Below are 23,115 nucleotides of genomic sequence, written 5' to 3' on the forward strand. Positions count from 1 at the left end.
CTGGACCTTGAAACTGCCAGAGGAGCCCTCATGGAGAAGACTCACCTGCAGAGAGGAGGGCAGAGTCAAGAAAACTGCAGAAAGGCAGAGAGAATGCAGTGTTTAAGCCCTTGAATCCTGGCACACAGGAAGCTACATTCACCATCTAGATTTTATGTTAAGGTGAGGCAATAAATTCCTCTTTCCCATTGGAGAGAAGTTCCTCTGTTCATGTATTCCCAAGCTAAGAATGGGAATTGAACAATATGAATGAAAGAAATCTCTGATCTCATTTGTAAGGAGTGGAAAAGATGTGGTAATGTGTTTTCCCTCAGAGTTTGTAATACTGGGTATTTCCGTTTTAGAACAGTCTTAATAAGTACTGTAATATACTGCAGGTACATGATGATTAGCGTAGATTTTCTGGGTTGGCCTACAACCAATTAGTAACTGAACTTTTGAGATTTAACCTGGTCCATCGGTTAGGATTTGCCTGCATTAAAAAAGAAATCATTGACAAGACTGTATATTTTGAGCACCATACAATTCTTCCTAACTTCCTTCCACCAAAAAAACTAGCAGGACCTAAAGTTATAAACCAATTGTACTGTGCCCAAGCCCTCCACCCTGCTTCCCCCAAATATCAGGTTGCCACATTTAAAGGAGTGAGAAACATGCATTATAAAGAACTTTTTTTTTCTCTTTTTTTTGCCACTTACAGAAAAGGTACACTGAATATGAGCATAACCAGAATTATATATTCACTAAAAATCAAAACACAAATTACTTTTTGAATTCAGGAATGATATTTTGGTGGCAATAGTTTCCTTAACTAGAATTTTATATTTTCACTGGAAATGAAAACCTAAGCTAAAATGCTTATTCATGAATCATGTTTTAATGACAGCATTTTCTTCCTGCAGAACAACAAACAAACGTAAGCACACTTACCTTAGGAAAACAGAAGAAATCATCCTTATCAACTCTATATGATTTCTGCAAAATCTTCAGAATTTTCCAAACTATCTTCTTTGGAACTGTTAATAGGTATTTAACACACACACACACACACACACACGCGCACACACACTCTCTCTCTCTCCTGCGGTCAAAAGATTGGGAAACATTACATACTATTCTCAGTCCTGAAAACTCTTAGTGCACACTTGCATATTTTAGAATGTGAAAAGTCTTCCAGTAGATACCTGTCCAAATTGGATTAACCCAGTATTTCCCAGAGTTAACTTTCTGAAAATTAACTGTAGCATTTTGCTTCCTACCCCCATTCCCCAAAGCAACTTTTGGAACAGCTTGTGGAACTAGTTCCATAAAGCAAAGTTTGGGAAACAGTAGTTTAGTGGCTTCTATCTACACAGATTTTGCTGTCTGAATAATATGTAAGGAACTTTGAGTGACAATTGCACCCATTTGGATATAACTTCAGCGGACTCCATAATTAGAAATTTAAAATGCAAATTTTTCAAAAGCAAACTGCCTTTACCATTTAGACATGTTGCTGAGATTTATTTGGATTTGGGTACACTCATATTACTTTCCAGTATATCTGGTATTGGTAATAGGCTCCAAAGACCTATAAATATTGAACATAAATAAGACTAGCCACATCTAAATTTTATATGTAAACAAGTCTGACAATGTTAATATGGCAAATGTACTCTGTATTTGGGGGGGGTGGGGGGCAGGCACATGCCTCTTGGGAAAACTGGGAACGGAATGGAAGCTTCTTCATTTATATTCTGCACAAGCTGTATATTACAGATTCGTGTTAGTATGGGTGAGGACATGAAACCATTGCTATTGAGCTTCAGATGAGGCAGCAAAGAATTAAGAGATCATCACCATCTCTCTCTAAATATAATGAAAATCTAACTTTACAACACTCCTCTTAAATGAGCTTTCCTCATGCTACTTGGCTATGCATTAAATCTTGGCATACACAAAAAAATAAAAACAGGGTAGTTCTAAAGGTTCATTTATGTTGGCTGGATTATGAAGATTAACTCCTCAGATGGTGTTCTAAAGAAGTCATCAAATGTAAGTATAATTGAAAATAAAAACCTGAAAAACATTTAAATATTGATAGAAAAGTGAAGGGATAGGATATAAAGACACCACTCTTTAGATGTATAACAGCTGTGTATATCGTAAAGGATTAAAAGATTTAATTCTCTAAGGAATATAATAGAGATTTCAGCTTCAACAAGGCAAATTTTCTGGAAATAATATAATAATCCTTATGGCAGAGGCATACATGCAGAGTAGATAGGCTTAAAACAATTTAAATTTTAGGTCATTTCTGCTGAAGATGTTTTTACAATGTGATAAATTGGATTTATTACTAATGCTCTAACATATTTTAATCCTGAATCCTAGAGACAATGATGCCCTCTTCTACAAAGTAGCCTGTGGCTTCCGTCACCTTGCCAATTCACACAATTGTTAGCCGTATACTAAAATGCAGTGTTTCTCAACATGCGTATGCTTCTGTTGATACATATGATGGTTTCAGGTGGCCCAGCATTTTTCTGTTTTAATGATGCAAGTGGTTATGATGATAATATACAAATAGCTATACTTACTGAACATTCACTATGTGCTGCCAAGCAAAAATTCAAGTATATTAATTTGAATAGTCTTCACAAGACCATTCTGTTATTATTTCCAATGAACAGAAGAAAGAAAACTGAAGCACGGAGAAGCTAAGTAAGTTGCTCAAAATCACACAGCTGGAAACAGGCAGAGGTAAGATTCAAAAATTGGTAAATTTAGCTGAAAGTCCATGCTTTGCCATTTCAAGGATGTATCTGTTTGTTTTTAAAGTGGGTTTGCTTAATAAAAAATTTAACAATGCTAAGTCTGGATATGAAATAAAATCATACACGCTGTAGGCAAATGTCTGATGTTCAGGGAACAGTTTGGGGGTGGGGTAGGGGTGGAGCTGGAGATTAAGGATCCTTACAGATTGTGAAGTGAATGTTTATTAACAGGTCAGAAACTTGAGTTAAAGTCCTGGTACTGACCCACTGAGGTGAAAAGCCCCACCTTTCAACTTACCTGCTTTCAGTGTGGCCCAGAAAATTCTCTTGTTCAGATAGGAAATCTTCCTACTTTTACATGTTTTTAAGACATCACACAATCCCATGTTTATGGGAAATATAAACGATTCATCTAACTCTGAAAAAGAAAAGGCTCGATTATTGTATATTACAATTTAAGGGGGAAAAAAAATCAAGCTTAAGAAAAAGCTGACAATCAGATCAGAAACATTATGGGAAGTTCCTTGCTCATTTTCTCCAGAGGTTAAACCAGAAGATTTTTTTTAAAAGGGCAGAAGTTTAAGGTCTAGCTAGGGAATAAAGACATGTTTTGTCTGACACTTTCCAATTCAAATCCAACATTTATCAAATGATTCTTAAGTACTGTATTAAAACACACACACACACACACACCAGCCAGGAGCTGGCAACGTGGGTATATTAAGCTTTCATTATCACAAATTTGTATTTTAAAAACCCAATACCTTTTTTGTAAATATGCAAGAGTTTCTCTTACAATTTCTTTCTTTGTAAAGCCACCTCTCACTGAAACATTTAAAATAAACCCCCTATATCTAAAATGAATTCTTGGCATTTGGGACTTTTAAAACTCTCCAAATTCAGAGGGGGGAAGCTGCATAATTATAGTTCATCTGAATACAAGTTATGAAGTAATCAAAAATCTTTAAAACCAAAAAGTCGTATCTCAGAGTGGCATTTAAAACAAAAAAAAAAAGTACCTACTGGCATTTAAAAAATTTTCATGCAATTTGTTATTCATTAACTCAAAAGAAAATGTGTGCTTCTATTTTTTGATAAGGCAAACAATATTCAAAATTGGCATTAACTAAACACAACTGGCCACCACTATGTGAAAAACCAAATGCTTTAATGAGGCTATCAAGGACAACAGTTCAATTATTTCATTGGATACATTAATATCGATCCATAATATACAGTGCTATGGACCATACAGAAATTATTGCTGCATCCAACAGCAGGTGACTAGTATTAACATTACAGTACCAAGCGTCCGCAAGAGACAGTCATTTGTCATTTTTTTTCAAGAAATAGGGTTTTTTTTATATACTGTTATCAACATCGACTTTTCCCCAGTGCATTTAAAAAAATATTAGTAAGTGCATTCCTTTGTGCTTTGTTTTACATCTTTTAGCTTCCTATGTATTTTATTTGTTCTTATTGCTTTAGTATTTTAAAACAACCAAAAAGAACTCTGTCATCCTATGTATGACCAGGTTGGTTGTATGGTTTTTTGGCAAAGTCAGAAGGTTTGGTATTTCCATTGCCATACCCAGAGGCAGGTGGACACGTTTGGCATTTTGGTCACTCCATATGGAGGCCCAACCCCAAGTCACAATTCTGCACCCAGGGATGGTGGGGGGGGAGTGGTGTGGACCATTCTCCTTGTCACAAACATTGAGCCCAAACCACCGCCTCTTGGCTTAGCTAGTCCCTAAAACACATCCACTCTCTATTTGGCAAAAAAGAAATAAATAAAACCACCCCCGAGGTTACAGCACTCTCCTGAGCGTGCTCACCTGCCCCCTCCCAGAAATTGTCTGTGAAGAAGAAGGGGATGGAGAAGCAGGCAATGTGAGCTCAGGAGTTGTGAGGGTCAGGGCAGTGGTACAAGATGCCATGCTTTCTTTCACCAAAGCGTTCTACGAGGTGGCTTAACCCTGGCCAAATTCCCTGGGCCATGGGTGAGTCAACCTTGCTCTATTTTTAAGAACTCTCAAAATCGGCTAAGGAAAACTAGCATCATACCATCGCGATCTTTGACTTTTATGCCCAGCTCCCCTGCCCCCATATAAATATGAAGAGAAAAATAGACAATGCTATGATTGTATCAATGAACACTATGGTACAATTTGCTGTTCATGCAGATTTGCTTCACTACTCTAGGAAAAGAGCTATACAATTAAGGAGGTTGAAAGAATGGGAACTAATTTTCCCTACCCCCTTAAGTCATAAAGCTATAAAACTGATAGCATCATCAATGTTTCCAAGGATTCTCATTGCCCAACGTGCGTGGGAACTATGCAGTTGATTATTTTCACATCAGCCATCCATTCATACATCTGACAATCCCTCCTTCTCTCTGAACCCTCCAATACCCACCACCAATTCACATTTCACATTTCAACCGTTTTTCTTAAAAACAAAACAAAACAAAACAAAACAAACCAACAAAAAACCTCCTGAATAAGGTTTCCTGATGAAAGAAGTTGGCACTCTGTCACTAAAATATATTTCATATTAAAATTATCTGAAGGAAAATTGGAGGCTCTTATATTGTCTACTAGGCACCATGCTACACGTTCCTCTTGATTATAGATACCATCTTGAAACTTTCTCCTACATTACAGATCAGTCAGTGCTGGAGACTACTGCTATATTTAAGGCACTTCATTCTGAATGGATATGCTTTATGCCACTTGCTACTCAACTGTAGGCTGCTACTGAGAAATTCCATTCAACAGCCTGCCTCTTAACACCATATGTCATCCAGTACAAAACATCTAGGCCTGATAGAATATATGTAACACTACTGTTATTGCATAGGACTATACAAGTAGATAATGCACTGAAACTAACTTTACAACATTGCTGTTTGTTAAAATGTTGTTATCAAGTAACAGTAATTGGCCAATACAGTATTTCTCTCTTTAAAAAACATTCAGCAGGTTTGCTGAAATAAACCCCAATTAAAATGACCATAACGGGCGTATTAACGCTCTGGTTATCATTTTCCAAGGATATTGCTAGTTTTATATCACTAAAAATAAATATGTAAGTTGCCGCTCTCTAGAAAGCCAGTTTTAGCCTATTTATACTATACCTTAAATGTGTGGAAAAACAGTTTTGAGTGAGACTGTAATATACAAAATATTCACAAAGCTCTCTTTAAACACAAGACCTTGCATAAAAGTTTTCTTTCATGTGTGTACAAAGAATGTGGAAAACTACCAGTGAGTTGTAAAAATATTGAAAACTTGCCATTTTAAGATGCATATTCTTACAAATTAATACAAACATACTGAAAAGAACGATGATAATAAAGAATCTGTACAAATCAAATGAACAGTAAAACATAATTTAAAAATAAAAATAGTAAAGCCAATTAGAAATGTGCCCTGTTTGGTTTTCTCATCAAAAGCGAAACTGAAGAGGGGAAAAAAAAAAAGGAAAACTTTCAGTGCTCCTCAATATTTTACTTTGAGAGGACATTAATTTCCATTTCAAAATAAAATATATCTTATGGAAAATTGAATCACGCTCATTGATAAGGAAAACTGCAACAGAGCACAGAATGAACGAGAATAAGATGAGACCCCATGTTTCAGAGTCTTGGTCTATATCTCCCTTCAGTTTCAGTTGCACCTAAGGTATCAGTTAACATTTTCTAACCAGACAATCCACATGAAAATGGTTGCATTTTTTTCCTTTTACGGAATACAGTATTTCTTTAAATAGTTTGCAATATAAAGACTAAATGATGCTAAAAGGGTACTGTATCTTTAAGGCAGTACCAGTGAATCAATACATTTACAAAATGGAAAAGAATTAGTATGGATTTCTTTTCCTTCTTTTCTTCCCCACACCTTTCCTGTCTCTCTCTCTCTGTCTCTTTCTTTCTATCTCTCTTTTTGTTTTTGTTTTTGTTGGTTGCTTTACATTCTTTCAATTAAACTTTACATTTCATTTCCAAGGAAGTCACAGGCATACAAATAGCAAACCAAGTTTCCCCTGAATAAAAATGGACAGAAAGTTCTCTGATGCAAAAACCCTTTTGCTCTGAAAGCCGAAGTCTGGGGTGAATTCAGTTCACAGATACTGTACACTACCGTACAATACTTTGGAGGCATTTGTAGTTGTAAAATAGAATATACAAGTCTGTTTCACAAAATTCTAAAAATAAAATATATCCTGGGCTATCCATAAAGCATGAAAAAAATTTTTCATAGTAAAGGAAAATGATCAAGAAAACCCCTTCAGGTAAATTATTAAATCTGCTAATCAAGAAAGGAAGCAGTCTGTGCGAAGGCAGAGCAGGGAGAATTTGCTAGCAAGCATGCTCGGTTTCTTCCATGCTCACACTGCTCCTTCGGCTGCTGGTCTTGGATGCTCCAGGGGACACCGAGGAAAGAAGTGGATCAGTTATGCCAACAGGAGAAAGAGTATCGTCCATGAGGATGTCTTCCAGTTTAGATCCCATTTTCGTGGGAACACTATAGGCCTGGCTGCTCTCGGTCCCAGCTCCGAGGCTGTTGTTGAAGGTGATGGTGCCGTCTGTGAGATCCAGGGTTGTTGTACACGTTAGGTCTGCGTGTTGCTGGAGGAGGTCTTGGCTGCAGTTCTCAAGAGCGGGTTCCTGCTTGATGATCCGACTCACCAAATCTGGGGAGCAGAGACCCGTGGATGGGATAAGGGAAAGTCCGTGTGCTCGAGCCTGCATTTCAAGTTCCTAAAAGTAAAAGAAAAATCAGACACTTAAAGAGGTGGTGCAGAGAGGATTTTAGGATAGTGAAACTAATGTACAATGCATGATACTATAATGATGGTTACATGTCGTTACGCATTTGTCCAAACTCAAAAGATGTGCAACGCCAACGGTGAACCCTAATGTCAAGTAGGGACTTTGAGTGATGATATGTCACTGTAGGTTCACCTATTGTTGAAATGCCCCACTGTGGTGGGGGATATTTATATCGGGGGAGGCCTTATACGTGTGGCAGGAGGAAGTATATGGGAAGTCTCTACACCTCCGGCTCAATTTTGTTCTGAACCTAAAACTGCTTTAAAAAGTAAAGTATTTTAAAAAAAATCATTCACTTGGAAAACAATAAATTGTTAAAATAAAAATTTTTTGCTCTTTCAAATTAACAAACACCATATTTCTTCAAGTACCTAGAGTATCACTGGTACTGGAGTAAATAATTTTTAGGTGGTATATGGATTTTACTATGTATGAAATACACAGTTTCTCATAGATGTTCACAATGAGGATAAGTTAAAAAATATAAAAATAAAATGTCAAAATGTGAGCTGACTGAAGGAAAGTATTCAGTAGATAATACAGCACTATGGTCCCTAAACTGTGCAGAGATATCCATGGGTACTAAAATGAACCCCAGGACACTGGGGTTATTTTTAAAGTTTCAAGGGGAATGCACCCTACTGTGAGAATGATCAAACTTAAAATAGTTTTACAGTTTTAGGATTAGATTGTGCTACATTGTTTCCATCACATCATATCAACACAAAGCCCGGTATCAGGTGGTTGTTGTGATTTTTAAAAAAATAAAGAAAAAAAAGTAGAAAAAACAGCTCCTGCATGAAAATCAGTGTGGACTGGGAAACGAGGGTGGCAGCGTCCAACCTGACTCCAAGGCTGGAGAAGCTGTGCAGTGCCCAATAGGCACACACATCTCACTAGTAAGTAACGTGGTTATTTAAAAATAAAATCTAAATGCGATTCCTCTTTCAATTTATATGTTTTGTATTTTCAAAGGGCTACTAAGTTGTTAGGACTTAACAAGGAAATGGTAGGTACTTCCTTGGTCTAAGATGTAATGAAAAAATTACTAAGACACTAAGGGCACTGGTTAAAGGTTGGGTAGTACCAGCAAAAGTTATTTAAATTCCATACAAGTAACTGAAGTTTGAGATGCATCCTTTAACCCATCTCACCAAGGCAAAGGGAGGTTTTTTGTTTGTTTGTTTGTTTGTTTGTTTTTTAAATTCCACAAGAAAGTCCTCGTGTGTAAGATGAACAATCTCTTCCTACACTTTCTTCACAGCCTTCCTGCTATGGACTGAATTATGTCCCCTCCGCAAAATCTTATGTTGAAATCCTAACCTCCAGTACCTCAGAATGTGACTGTATATGGAGATAGTGTCTTTAAAGAGGTGATTAGGTTAAAATGAGATCCTTAGGGTGGGCCTTCATCTAATATCCAGGAGAGGAGATGAGGACACAGAGACACACATAGGAAAAGCTACGAGAATGGGAAAACACAGGGAAAAGGTGACCTAGGAGAGAAGCCACAGAAAAGCCAACCCTGCCCACACCTGATCTTGGATTTCTAGTTTCCAGAACTGTGAGAAAATAAATCTCTGTTGTATAAGCTGTCTAGTCTGTGATATTTGTAATGGCAGCCCTAAGTGCTTAATTCACTTCCTGAGTGTCAGAGACTTGCCCCAGTGCCTCATTTCAAATACTTTTCAAACCAGCTCTTTCCCTTTTCCCTTTCTGAGTATCCCTAGATGTCCCCTAAAATGAACCATAAAGATGCCAAATGATCCCAAAGAGCATTTTGCTCCTATATGCCAATGTCATCTTCCGATGTTTGTGACACGATAAAATAATAGCATATACATTTGAAGCAAGTCACTTGTGTCATGAGAGAAGGAAAAGGACACAACAGGACAAACCTCTTAACCTTTGCCCACAAGCTTAGAAACACATGTTATTGAAAAGTCGTGTTCAGGGACTTCCCTTATGGTGCGGTGATTAGGAACCCGCCTTCCAATGCAGGGGATACAGGTTCAATCCCTGGTCTAGGAAGATCCCACATGCCACAGAGCAACTAAGTCTGTGTGCCACAACTAGTGAGCCTGTGAGCCACAACTACTGAGCCCATGCACTGCAACTACTGAAGCCCACGTGCCTGGAACCCATGCTCCGCAACAAGAGAAGCTGCCACACTGAGAAGCCCACACACTGCAACGAAGAGTAGCCCCCGCTCGCCACAACTAGAGAAAGCCCGTGTGCAGCCAAAAAAAAAGAAAAGTCGTGTTGAGCCTGTATTACAGGTTGTTTGATCTGCAAGACCTTCCTCTAGATGCAGTACAAGTAAGAGACGGGAGCCTGAGATGTCACACCAGTATCTGCAAGTTCCCTCACACGATTTCCAGACACACAAGACTCCTCAGGCATCATTTTAAAGCCTTGGGCTGTTTAATAAAATTGTAGTTCCAGTGAAATTAAGGCTTCATGCTCTTTCTTCTGTGAACATATTTGCATGCATCACTTAGGGTGAAAATGAAAGGAAAGCCTTAGGCCCAAGCCGCACACATGCACTACTGTAAATCTACACCCACATCATAAGAGCACTGCCCCCACACATGTAGTGTGTCTTAAAAAAAAAAAATTGGATTAAAGGAGGCACATGTTTTACTCTAATCTTGTGTTGTTAAATTAAAAATGTTTACCAGCTGATTAAAGTGTTACTTAGATTGCTAAATAATGTGATAAATCTCATCTAGAGAACTCGGGCTCATTGCACAGCAGAGCTTTCCTAATTAATAATGTTTTCCGTGACATGCAAAAGTTCTAAAGGCTGCTTCAGTGACATTGGGAAAAAACCAAGACATTGTCACTGTACAATTTCCAATTCGTATTTTTCACAATATTCGTATTTCACATGAATAGATATGTCTGGAACCTTAAAACAAAACCTAGCCTCTCTTTCAAAACAATTATTACATTTTATTATTTGTATAAAGAAATAACACATTAGGACAAGTTGCTTTTATTAATGGGTATATACACTAAGTGCAAGAGACTAAAGACCCGTGGCTGATTACTGAAGAGATGGAACATAAAACAAGCAGCAAAAGCCAAAAAAAGAGGAAGACGGGAAGGTGGATTTTCAAATGACACGTAACCTCTATTGCACTACCAAGATTCCAAAACGCACCTCCTAAAGGAGAACCACTTCCTGCCTCTCTGATCCAGGGCTGAAGATCATGGCCGTGAAATAAGAGATGTGACATCTAGAAACATCAACAGTCTTGTGGGGCATTTACAAAATCGGAAATCATCAGTAAAGTACTCTCTTAAATAAGTTCAACATTGGAGAATAAACACCACTACAGGGTCTCTAAAGTGCCATACTCTGCATTGCTGTCCCATGATTAGTTGCACTGGAAACCTGAAAAGCAACCACCGCTCTGTGGCAAAATCGGGTACAAGTGGGTCTATCTACTCAAGAAGAAGACACAATGTCATCGACCCTTACTGGTTGGTTGCATTCAAAGTCCGCAAGTAAAATAAAATCACCCTCGCTGCCTCCTTTAGTCATTAGCAAAGTCAGGGTTTCTTTCTCTTCTTCAAGGTAGTTTCAGAGGAAGTTGCATCTTTATATTCAGCGTGAAAAGCCAAGCGATGAAGAAGCACCAGGAGCTGATGTGGGAGGGGTCCCCTATCTCATGCTGACATTGGTATGTATACTCCCCAAATGGAATGACAGAATTCCATGTATAATTAAAATTAGTATTTCTCCCTTTAAGAGTGTGTAAGTTAAAGATACATTTGATATAACTTCATTATCTGTGACTATTTCTAAAATTAATATCCTGATCATAAGATCTTCTGGGTGTCCGCAGGTTCCCTATAAACATGAGCTTTGACCATGGACTGCATCCCTCTTCAATATTAAGGCATCTTTGTATTTAACAACTACTGTCAATTCTCATGATTTGCAGTAGTTATGGTTATGGAATGAAGTCTGTGTTCCCCAACATCCATGTGTAGAAACCTGATTCCCAATGTGATGGTATGTGGAGGTAGGGATTTGGGAGGTGATTAGATCATGAGTGTGGGGCCTTCATGAATGGGATGAGTGCCCTTAAGAAAGAGACCCCAGAGAAATGCCACAGCCCTTTTGCCCTGTGAAGTTATAGCAGGAAGACAGCTATCTGTGAACTAAGAAGCAGGCCCTCATCATACAATGAATCTGCCAGGACCTTGATTATAGATTTTCCAGCCTCCACAACTGTGAAAAATAGACGTTTGTGGTGTAAGCCACCCACCCAGTCTATTGTGCTTTTGTCATAGGAGCATGAATGGCCAGATAGTTATGTGCTATGGAGCTGCTATGAACACTGAATTAGTGAATGCTGAACCACTGTTCCTGGAGGAAACACAGGATTAGGTTCCTGTAAGCGTCTGGGCACAACATTTCACCAACCAATCAGCATGTAACTTTGTTTTATGCGTGTTTCTGTTTAAAGATACCTTGTTTACTACATATCATTTATTCATTAATACTAAACTCAAGGCCAACAGAACCACAATTCATGCCTTATGGAACTTATCTCCAAAAGGCACACCACAGCCTTCCTGTGCTTAGGAAGATGAGAAAGCATTTCAGGGCCATGCTCAGAGGCCACTTTAAACAGCAAATCACCCAAAAAACCCACAAAAATGTGAAAAACATGGCACTAAAGAGACAGCAAAAAGGATACTTGTTTACAGTATGAGCTGAAACAAGAAGACAACCTTAACTAGGAACAAATGCACCGGCCAAGTCACATCTGCCACTCTGCACGTGTCTACAAATGAGGGTGAAAGTGCCACAGGTGTCAATTTGGGGGATTCGAATAACATTTTACCAGGAAGAAAAATCACAAAGTGGAATCCACAAATAATGAGAACAGTCTGTATCAGGATCACGTAAGTCGACCCCCTCATGGCTCATTACATTCCTTCTCCAATCTTCAAGTCACTAACATGTAGTCAGTCACCTTCACCCCGCACATGCCTGGTACCTGTATTCTGAGTAACAAGTGCCGGTTGGCGTGCTCCAGCTTCTTCTGTCTGTTTTCAAGCTCTTTTGCACGTTGTTGTTCCCGCTGCAACTTCCGGATATAGTCCACGGATGCTTTTAAAATGGTTCCCTTGTTCCAGCGCATGTCTCTGGGATGAAATGGAAGGAAGCAGACTGTTTTAGGATTGGAGGCTCCATGAAAATTCAATAGTTAGAGCATTCCATTTCTAAAGATGAGATAACAATTAGAAGTTGAGAATTGCTATCATTCATTGAGTGCTGGCCACGCACCGCACACTGTCCACCCATAACTTCTATGTTATCTTACTTCACCCAGACAGGTGCCTGGAGACGCAGGGACGTTGTGCATGTGTTGAATCAGAGACGATTCAACTTGGCTTTGGTCCCAGAGCTACGTGAAGGTAGAGTCACGACTTAAATTTAGGTCTGTTGATGACAAAGTCAATATTCTTAAATTCTTAAACAGTATATTCAATAGTTACAGGTTTCTAGGACTTTAAAAGTTAACTCAGACAAAATAAGCTATGATTAAAAAAAAATTCTATGAGACCCCACTGCTTGATTGTCTGCAGCATAAAAAATGGCATCTTTGGGTTTTATCAAGAATAGTCCCATGAATATCAACCACTCTCCAGTCTCTACGTCCTCACCTATAAAATGGTGATACTACACTTGTATGAGCAGCCTCATAGGTGTTGTTAGAATCAAAGGAGGCACTTTATATGAATATTCTAGGAAAAGTTTAGAACGCAGTTCAAACAATAGAGCAGGCACTGTGTTAAGGACTCAATGTGATAATTACCTTAGCTATCTTTAAACAGCATTTACTGCATGACAGGTACTTTTTAAAGTGTTTTACAGCTCATTTAATCATAACAATCTTAATCACTAGGCACAAATATTATCCCCATTTTACTGACTGGAAAACAAAGGCACAGAGGGGTTAAGTAATTTGCCCAAAGTCACACAGCTAGGAAGTGGTAGAGCTAGGAAGTGGTAGAGCCAGGAAGCCTGGAGAATCTGGCGCCAGACTCAATGCCCTAAACTACTCTTCCTCTTATGTGACTGAGTCCTCAAAACAACTAGACTAGGTAGGAATATTCTGATCCTTCCCCCCGCCCCCCTGTTTTTTTAATAGATGAGGAAAATGAAATATGAGAATTCTTCTCCAAGTCAGACATCTAATGGGGACTGTTTTGGAATTCAAACCCAGGCGGTCTGATCTTGGTGCCTTTCAGTTTTTAAACACGATAGCTCCAATGTATTCCTCTATGAGAACATTAAGAATGCCATTAAAATGTAGGTAAAAGTGAGTTGAAAAGTTTAGAGCGCCCCGGAAAAATAATTAAGAATACAATTATAACCACATAGTAATATTTCTATAGTGCTTTAAATTAATCTGAGCTCTTTTACAGATGATGATAATGCCAATGGTGAAAACAAAAACAATTCAATGTACATAATCTACAGCTGCTAAAAGCAGATCGGAAGTATCAGCTGGGACATGTGAATGGAGGGCCATTAAAACAAGCCAGCAAGTAACTGATCCTCATACGAGTTAGATGAAGAACAAAACAGAAGCTCTCCCATGAGATGCTGAGTTACAACCCACGGAGAATTCCCAGGGGTTGATCCCTGGGGTCTGGGCACCAAAGACGGCAACCCAGGAAGGTGGCCTGAGATCCTCAGAGTGAGTACAAAGCCAGCCTGCTTCATGTTCAGGGCTAAGAAGAAAGTAACCAGAGCCAGAAAGAAAATTATAACAAAAAATTCCTTCACTAGGCCAGTAAGGCGAGAAACCAGCACTGACACATGCAAGCAGCCACTCCATTTTTAAGAAGAGACTATTCCAACCAATTATCTTGGGTTTTACTTCCTTGTGAGACCCAATTAATCAATTATGCTTTGGGGTTTTCAAACTTTTTTTTTTTTTTTTGCAACGAGAGTGACCCTTTGTTCACACAGAAGTGTAGACAGATCCCTAATATATAAATCAATAAAAGCAGATCTACTCTAGGGCAGGAGAGGGTACGGGGCCGAGACTGTGACCAGCTAGACTATGTCTCTATCGCAGCCCCAAAGCCTGTTCCAGAAACCTGGAATAGGAAAACCACCATAACAGATGGCAGTCCATTTCATCTTAAAACAATGCCTACAATAAAAGATTGTTATCAGTTCAGATTATAAACACATAAGTATGCTAATACAAGAGAGAAACAAGATATGCAAATAGAGGCTTTCATTGCAGCCCCATAATTTCATATGTTGCTAAAGAGATCCACGTGCTGCAGTTTAAAAGAATATGCTAAAAAGTGAAAAAGAACAGGATAATGGGAATTCAATTTCAACTATCATGCAAGACTGACTATAGGAAATGAAGGTCACAGCCCCTTCGTAGGATGCATTTGTGCTGCAGAACTGAGAATGTGAATGTTTTGAGTTTCAAAAAGGCTTCCCTTGAAACCTGGGAAAGCCCAATGTTGATGATGGAGACTGCACTTGAACATTCATCAAAGCACCTTAGAACGGGCACTGGTTTTATTTTATTTTGTCACAAATTCCCTGACAACAATGTGAATAGCAAATTTAATAAGCCTTGCATGAATAATGCTTGGTTTCATCTTTACATTTTATTAGGTAGCTAAAAGGTCATATTCAAAGGCTAATTGCATAGCATGCCTGTGGGAGCCATTAAAATGTATACATCTTTGAGCCCCTTGCTTCAAATGGGCCAATTTCTAATGGATAAAAATTGTGTATTTGTTGTCCTATTTGCTGACGTTGCTGGTAGGAAAATTATCTTTACAACCATTATCTCTGAAAAAGCAGCACGAGATACTGAAAGCTGAAATCCAAATTAGCTGACCTGTGCTTATAAGAGGATTAAAAATGACTTTTTCCCCCTGGATTGGTAAAACAAACAAAGGGCATGTAATTTTTGGAAAAAAACTGACCTTTTATCTGTTGAATATTATTAAACTTGAAATCTCCAATATCACCTCTCAGTGCCTATAGATACTCTATGAGTTTAAGGGCAAATAAACAGCCAACAAATCTTGCTTTATCAGCTACTGAAATCTCTGTCCTGTGTGAACTGATAAAAGAATGTTTTTAGTAGTTCAGTGTTTAGTTGCCAAGGATTCTCAGATTTCAGAAAGCCACCTCCTCACATCCGAAGCTGAACAGCTCATGTGCAACAATCCTTTTGAACAATTCAGTTCATTTCTCTCCAAATTTCAGTTTGATGAGACTAACCAAAAGAAAGCTGCAAGAAGTATTCACAAATGGAACCAAAGGAAGAGGGGGTACTTCTTTAGTTTTTATAACTGTGCACTTTTTGCAACACATGAAAAAACATTAAGGTACGAAAAAATATATGATGCAATTGTACTCACGGATCATTTGACTTGGGAATCAAAGTACCTAGTTCCTTAATGCGGTCATTTATGTTAAATCTTCTCCTTCGTTCAACTTCAAGAAAAGAGCACAGGAAAGGGCTATTAGTAACGGTGCCATATACACATTTAGCACATCTCATTAAAGGCATGTGCATATTAACTCTGCTGGGTTGGGACAATGGAAACCTGAATCTATATTTCTCGGTTATTTTCCTGGTTTTGTTACTGAGGTTAAAGCCCTTTAAAAAACGAGCTACCTTTGTACAGAACTTTATCATTTACGAAGCCCTGAGACTGTAATTTCTCATTCGACTGTAGTAACTCCTAAAATTGGAGTTACCATCCTCACTTACAAATGACAAAACTACCTTGATGATATTAGGGACCTGATGGGGACACCCAGCAATAAATGGAGAACAGCCTAAACTCAACCCTGATCCTCCAGACCAGGGGCAGCAAGCTTTCTGCAAAGGGCCAAATGGTGAGTATTCTGCAGGCCAAACAGCAGAATTAAGCATATTATTAGGTACTTACACAGCAAGAGAGAAAACAGATTTCCACAAATTTTGTATTGACAAAATTCAGTATGTACTAATATTGACTAGATACAATTTTTGGCAATGCAAGTTTACTAACAAGAAAGAGTGGATGCTGAAATTGGGATTTTATGTAATTTTCACATATCACAAAATATTAATCTTCTTTTGATATTTTGAAACCATTTTTAAATGTAAAAAATATTCTTAGCCTACAGGCCATACAAAAACCCCTCCTCTAGCCCAGTGCTGCCCCACAGAAATATAATGCAAGTTTCACATGTAATTTTTAGTTTTTAGTAGTCACATTAAATAAGAGGTGAAATTTACTTTTATTAAACTCAATCTATCCAAAATATTATAATTTCAACATGTAAACTATATAAAATTTATAAATTAGATATTTAACATTCTTTTCTTTGTACTAACTTTTCAAAATCCAGTGTCTATTTTACACGTATAGCATATCACAATTTGGACTAGTCACATTTCAAGTGCTCAATAGGCAGACGTGTCCAGTGGCTATACTACTGAATAAAATAATCCTAGAAGTCAAGCATCTTTAACTATACCATGCATCCTAACAGCATTCCTCTTTTATAAGTCCAGTTGTATGTTCAACTAAATTATTATCTTCTTAGGGGAGGACGAATTAGGCATATGAGTTAATAAATGTTTTTAATTTACCTAGTCTGCTAAATAAATTCCAAATAATGTGAAGTCTCTTATAAATTTGATTAAAGATATTAATATTTTAATTTACACATGTTAAAACCTAATTTTTCTTTATTAAAAAACCTAATATTTATATTTGACTCACTAATATTCTGCACACTTAGATACTATTATTCACTACTTTCTCCATATATATTGCATTTTTTCTTAGCTGAGTGATTAAATCAGTTATGTATAATACTGTCTTATCAACAGACTTTTATAAAATAGAAACAGTAAGTGATATTCAATGGCTCCGAAGAAGAAATTTTTGGACCTCTGATCTTCTAGCTAACTTTCTCCAAAACTCTGAAGCATGACATGCTTTCTTACTTTTTCCAAGCATATAATAATCATTAAAAAAACCAAATACTGAAATATATAAAATGAAATAAAAATTCCTGATGATCCAGATACCACCACTGTAAAATGGGTTACATATCCTTTGTGATTATTTTTATGCGCTAAGAATAAACACACACATGGCCTAGGTATGCACCCAGAACACAGTTCTTGGGACTCTTCCTGGTCTACATTCACTTCCTGGTGGCCGCATTTAGTCTCATGACACTGATAATTCCCATACTTACATTTGCAGCCCAGTCATCTCCCCGGAACTCTAGACTCGTAAGTCTGACTACTGGAGGTCTCCATACGGAGGCCCAATGGGCAGCCCCAATACTCCAAACTCGAGCTCCTGGTCTTCCCCGCTCAAGTAGCTCCACCCACGGGCCGTCTCACCTCATTTACTGTAACTCCGTCCTTCCAGCTGCTTAGGCCAGAACCTTAGGACCAGCTCTGCCCCTCTGTTTCTTTCACATCCCACATTTGGCTCACCACCAAAATCGGCTGGGCTCTACCTTCGACACGTTTCCAGCATTTGCCCATTTCAAACCTCCCCCGCTCCCCGAGGAAGCCACCATCATCTCTCACCCATTTCTGCAGTGCTCCTGAGTGGTATCTCTGCTTCACCCATGCTGATACTACCCACCCCCATCAGTCTACCTACAACGCAGGAGCTGTTAAAACATACGTCAGAACCCCTATCTCTTGCTGAAAACCCTCCCATCGCTTGCCCTCTCACCGAGACAAAAACCCAGTCCTCGAGGCATCCGACAAGGATCTGGGGGCTCCCATCCCTCTGACTTCACTTCTACTCGTCTCCCCCTGTGACCACATTTTCTATGGTTACTCGCCTGTGTGCCCCCCAGCCTCGCCTCATGGGCCTTGCCCTTCCTCAACCAAGCCAGACACACTCCTCACGTTAGGACCTCACACTGCTGTCCGCCTGCCTGCAACACGCTTCCCGCAGATATGTGAATGGCTCTGCCCTTACGTCCCTCAGGTAGCGACTCAAATTTACCTATAAGCCTTCCCTGACTACGTGTTTAGCAATGAACCACCACGTTCCATGCCCATTCTGACCCTCTTGTCTGCACTTAGTCTCTTCATAGAACTTTCCACGATCTAACATCCATATATTTTTTTCATTCATTCATACAGCTCTATACCATCTAATACTTTTGTTTGTTTGTTTATATGTTTATTCACTGATGCATTCCACGTACCCATATGAGCCTAGCACACAGCAGGACCCCAATTACTATGTACTGACTAAAGAATGACATTGTTAAAGCAGAATTACTCTAAAAACCATTCTGCATCTATCTTTTCTCACTTAACAGCATATTGTTGACACCTTTCATTGTTGACATTTGTATGTACTGCATTTTATTTTTAATTCCGTGCCTACACTCTGCAGTTATAAAAGTGATATAAGCTTGCAAAAATGTGCAAAACATGAAATAGTGTATAAAGGAAAAAGTAAAAGCCAACTCTCTACACCACCCAACGTTTTTTGGCCTAAGGAAATTGTCAATGATAAGGCTGACTCCTAGATCTTCTTATACACACACACACACACACACACACACACACCCACCCACCCATACAGTGTTTTCTTTTTACATAATGGGATCCTATACATATTATTCTGCAGTTTGCTCCCCTCACTCAGTAATATATTGTAGACAGGTGAAACAGACCAATCCCATTCTTCTTAGGAGCCACTGAGTGTCCCTTATGAGGATGCCCCATAATTTATTTACAAATCCTTTACTGATGAATATTTAGACTATTTCTAATTTCTCCCTCTTTTTCAAACGTACAAGGACTATTTTTGCCAGCGCTCACATATACTTCTCATTCCTATCACAGTACTTATCCTATGCTGAAAACACCACCTGCATGTACCGGACTGCTCATCTGTCCTGTCTGCCCTTGACTCAGATGTAAGCTCCTCAGGGTGGGAGACCTGTCTGCCTGATTCACTTCTGTAGAAAAGTGCCTTGTACATATGGGGCTCAAAAAGTAGCTACAAGTGAATAAATGAATGTATTCTTTTGCCCATTTTAGCAAGGACTCTTATAAGATAAATTCCTAGAAGAGGAAAAGCTATGCCAATGGGCAATTGAAACCTGAGTATTCATTTCTAACAATTCAATGAGATCTTAAGATTGTTTTATAGCCTTCGTGTGTGCACTTTACTGACAACCCCGAACTTGAGAGTTTAGGTGACTAAGTAAAGGCAGATACTGTTTTTGACAACATCCAACTTAGTTTTGCACATTTCAGTTAGGAGAAATTATCATTATCTCATTTCTAAGGTATTTTAAAAGAAGAAATATCTTAGATTAAAATTACTTGGAAGCCAGAGGAGACAGAAATGTTAGTCGAAATCTCTTGGTTAAAAGATGAGGAAAGCTTCTTCTAAGTGAAATGCGAACTGGCAAGGGCAGGATCTATTAAAAGAAAAAACGCACACACAACCCCCTTCCCCCAAGGACCTAGCCATTCCATTTCTCAGCATTTAACCCGCAGAAACGAACTCCCCTGCACACAGAGAGGCACGTCTGCAAATGTTCACTGTGGCATTTGTAACAGGGAGAGTGGGAAACAACACTAACACTGAGCAGGAGGGGGATTACTAAATATTATAAGTCACACTGTGGAATACTACGCAACAGTTTTTGGTTTTTTTTTTTTTAAGCTCTTTATTGGAATATAATGGCTTTACGCTGTTGTGCTAGTTTTACGCAACAGTTTTTTTAAAAGTAGACAGATCTAGATGAATAACAGCAAAAGGTCTTCAGGATATACTGTTGAGTAAAAAAGCAGGCAGCCACAGATACAGACAATACAATACTGCTTGTGTTAAACTGAGACAAAACCATTCTACTATAATCTCTGCATGCATGTATAAGGGTGCGTCTTCTTAAATACACAGAAAAAGGCTGGAAGGATGAACAGCAAATTGGAAAAAAATCAACAACGATTATTTTTTGGGATCAGAGGAGAACTCTGGGCTTATTCTATCATTTTTATAAGGACAAGGTGTTTATACATAACTTAAATCCTTAAAAATCAACTTAAGAAAAAGAGGACAGGGGGCATGAGATGAGAAATTCACACACACACGCAAACTATTTTCTATTGATGCTTCCAAGCACAATCACTTTTTTCCCCCAGCCTCTTTCACTTGTTTATGAAACAAAACCTTAAGTTTTCATAGGAAAAAGCTTAAAGATGTGACCCAGAGGAAATTAAGCACGTAAAAAATAATTTTAAATATTAGAAGACTTCTTTTCTTTAAGTCACCGGTAAAGTCAGAAATGGAGGAGGCTACCTCACCTCTCCCACTAACTCCCCTCCAGGTGTTTCATTTTTTTCTTTTACATCTCACTGGAGAAGGTGATCCCATAATCCCCTTTTGTTAATAAGTTCCAGTGTGAGCAATTTATAATTGGGTAGTTGGGGATCAAGACTCTCTCTTACCAAAAAAAAAAAAAAAAAACACCTCAGGATACTGAAAACACGTGTGTGCGTGCGCACACGCGCATGTGTGAGCATTTATGATTCCACTGGATCTGAGATTAACATATAGGGAAAATTATATACTTTGGTTTCTCCAAAAACCAATTTTCTTTCGTAAAATGTACAGGTGAAACCAATTTTTCTCCAAAACGTCTGGAAGCTTTCTGATCTAAGGGGAACAGCAACTCCAACACGATGACCATAAAAGCGACTCACTCAGGTTATGGTTGTCCTTCTTCTGTCTCTCTTTGGCCAGTGCTCTCGCTTCAGACTCTGCAGGAAAAATACACGCTGTGCATGTGAATGAAGTCGTTAGAAATGAGAACTGTTCAAGGCACGCGATGCTGTAAACGACAAAACATCTATTCTCTAAAGAAATGGACACACATGACTTAACTCCGAATAAAAATAGGGTTTTAAAATGTCTGACTTCTAAAAGGCTTGCATCTTTTCCAAAGGCAATATATATTAAGTAAATGCAAAAACTCAGCTTCTACAAAATGGTAAAAGACTAACAACGAAGATGTTTCACAGGTTGTAAACATACAGATACGAACAAGAAAAAGATAATTAGAAACTATGGGAATTTGCTGTCGATTGTGTATTATCAGGAGCCAAATTTTCTTTCCAGGCAATAGAACTTTTCCATCTTTCTTTGATGTGTTACGAAGGTATGAAAACCAAGCTGACACGTTCCCAAATTGGACCTCTAACGGATTCATTCATTATTTAAGAACTTGGAGCCAGGTTCCGTCAGAACCTGCTAGAATGAAATGATTCAATGGCTCTTAGGCGTAACTATTTACTAGTCTGAGTTTATAAAGACAAAAATAGACATTTGGTGGCAACTCCATTTGGAAAGGTCTATTTGCATAGCAACTCTAGTGAGATTACTTTCCCTGTACAGAAAGCAAAATAAAATAATAAAAAAAATGTTATTTGACTAATCCTGGGATTCAGGAACCTCTGTTATTTTCTTTCCAGAAGTGATATCCAAAAGATCACACTATCATTTCAGAATTTTATTTCAAAATAAAAATCTTTTCAGCATAATTTATAGCATATTTATTACATGGGTATTGTTATTGACCTATGTATTTATAGATTGATAGACACATAAAGAAATAATTCAGAAGCTGAGTTATTATTATTATTTTTCTCTCACATAGAAGCATGACAGGCAGCTTTTGTTTACACACCCTCCACTGCAGTATCTTCACTTTTTTATTGGTTTCTTCTTTGTTTTTTGTTTTTTCAGCTCGCCAGTCCCACCCCGTGGTTCTCTGCTTGTCAACCTCAACCTACCAGCTGTGGACCAGCTCAGTCAAGGAAACCCCGTGAATGTCTTTGCCATCTAGTGGCTGCAACCACATCCTTCCCACGAAGGCTGGACTCTTGGCCTTGGGGAGGAGGGTTTTCTTCCAAGTTTGGGCACTCTCCTGCAGCCTTATGGTATTCTTTCGCATTTATCCTCTGTTAGTAGCTGATTGGCTGTACATGGTTGCTAATTCTTTTAAACCTTCCCTGTTCAAATCCCTGTGTGGTTTCTGCTTCCTCACTGAACCCTAATTCAGGTGGGAAAACTGGACTTCATAAAGATAATGTTTTCTCCCCTTAGCTCAGATGTGCTGACTCCCAAGCCGATTCTTTTCTGTCTAGAGTGCTGCCTCCCGAGCTATCAGTGGTCAGAACCTCATTTCCTGTCCCTTTACTCCTTTTGCTGCCATTTTACCCTTGTTCAGTCTAGACTGCTCATTTTCTAAAATACCAGCGACTCCAGAAATATATTGCCTGTTATATCTGCTTTTTAAAAAGTTTAATAAAGGTACACACCCTTCACCCATTTCTTCCACCCCCTACTGCCCTGCCTCTGCTGCTTCCTTTTCTTTTTGAAGAAACAATCATATACATAATTCACAACTCCACTTTGCACCCAGGAACTTTCTGTGTGTCACTCTAA

At 38.5% G+C, this 23,115-nt stretch overlaps 1 protein-coding gene across 14 annotated transcripts in view; it reads right to left on the minus strand.

The window, feature by feature from the left end:
- Positions 1-6,721: 6,721 nt before the first annotated feature.
- MITF (melanocyte inducing transcription factor) overlaps positions 6,722-23,115 on the minus strand; it is a 215,059-nt gene continuing 198,665 nt past the window's right edge. For 9 of the 14 annotated variants that reach the window (XM_057705480.1, XM_057705490.1, XM_057705486.1 and 6 more), the window contains 4 exons: positions 21,372-21,446; positions 16,030-16,105; positions 12,615-12,762; positions 6,722-7,524 (listed from right to left, as the gene is read on the minus strand). In XM_057705480.1, the coding sequence (XP_057561463.1) occupies positions 7,123-7,524; positions 12,615-12,762; positions 16,030-16,105; positions 21,372-21,446 (701 nt within the window). In that variant the 3' untranslated portion in view covers positions 6,722-7,122. The remainder of the gene's footprint in view (positions 7,525-12,614; positions 12,763-16,029; positions 16,106-21,371; positions 21,447-23,115) is intronic. The other 5 variants (XM_057705482.1, XM_057705481.1, XM_057705484.1 and 2 more) reach the window with 1 other exon arrangement.

This window comes from Hippopotamus amphibius, chromosome 13, assembly GCF_030028045.1.
Source record: "Hippopotamus amphibius kiboko isolate mHipAmp2 chromosome 13, mHipAmp2.hap2, whole genome shotgun sequence".
NCBI lineage: Eukaryota > Metazoa > Chordata > Mammalia > Artiodactyla > Hippopotamidae > Hippopotamus > Hippopotamus amphibius.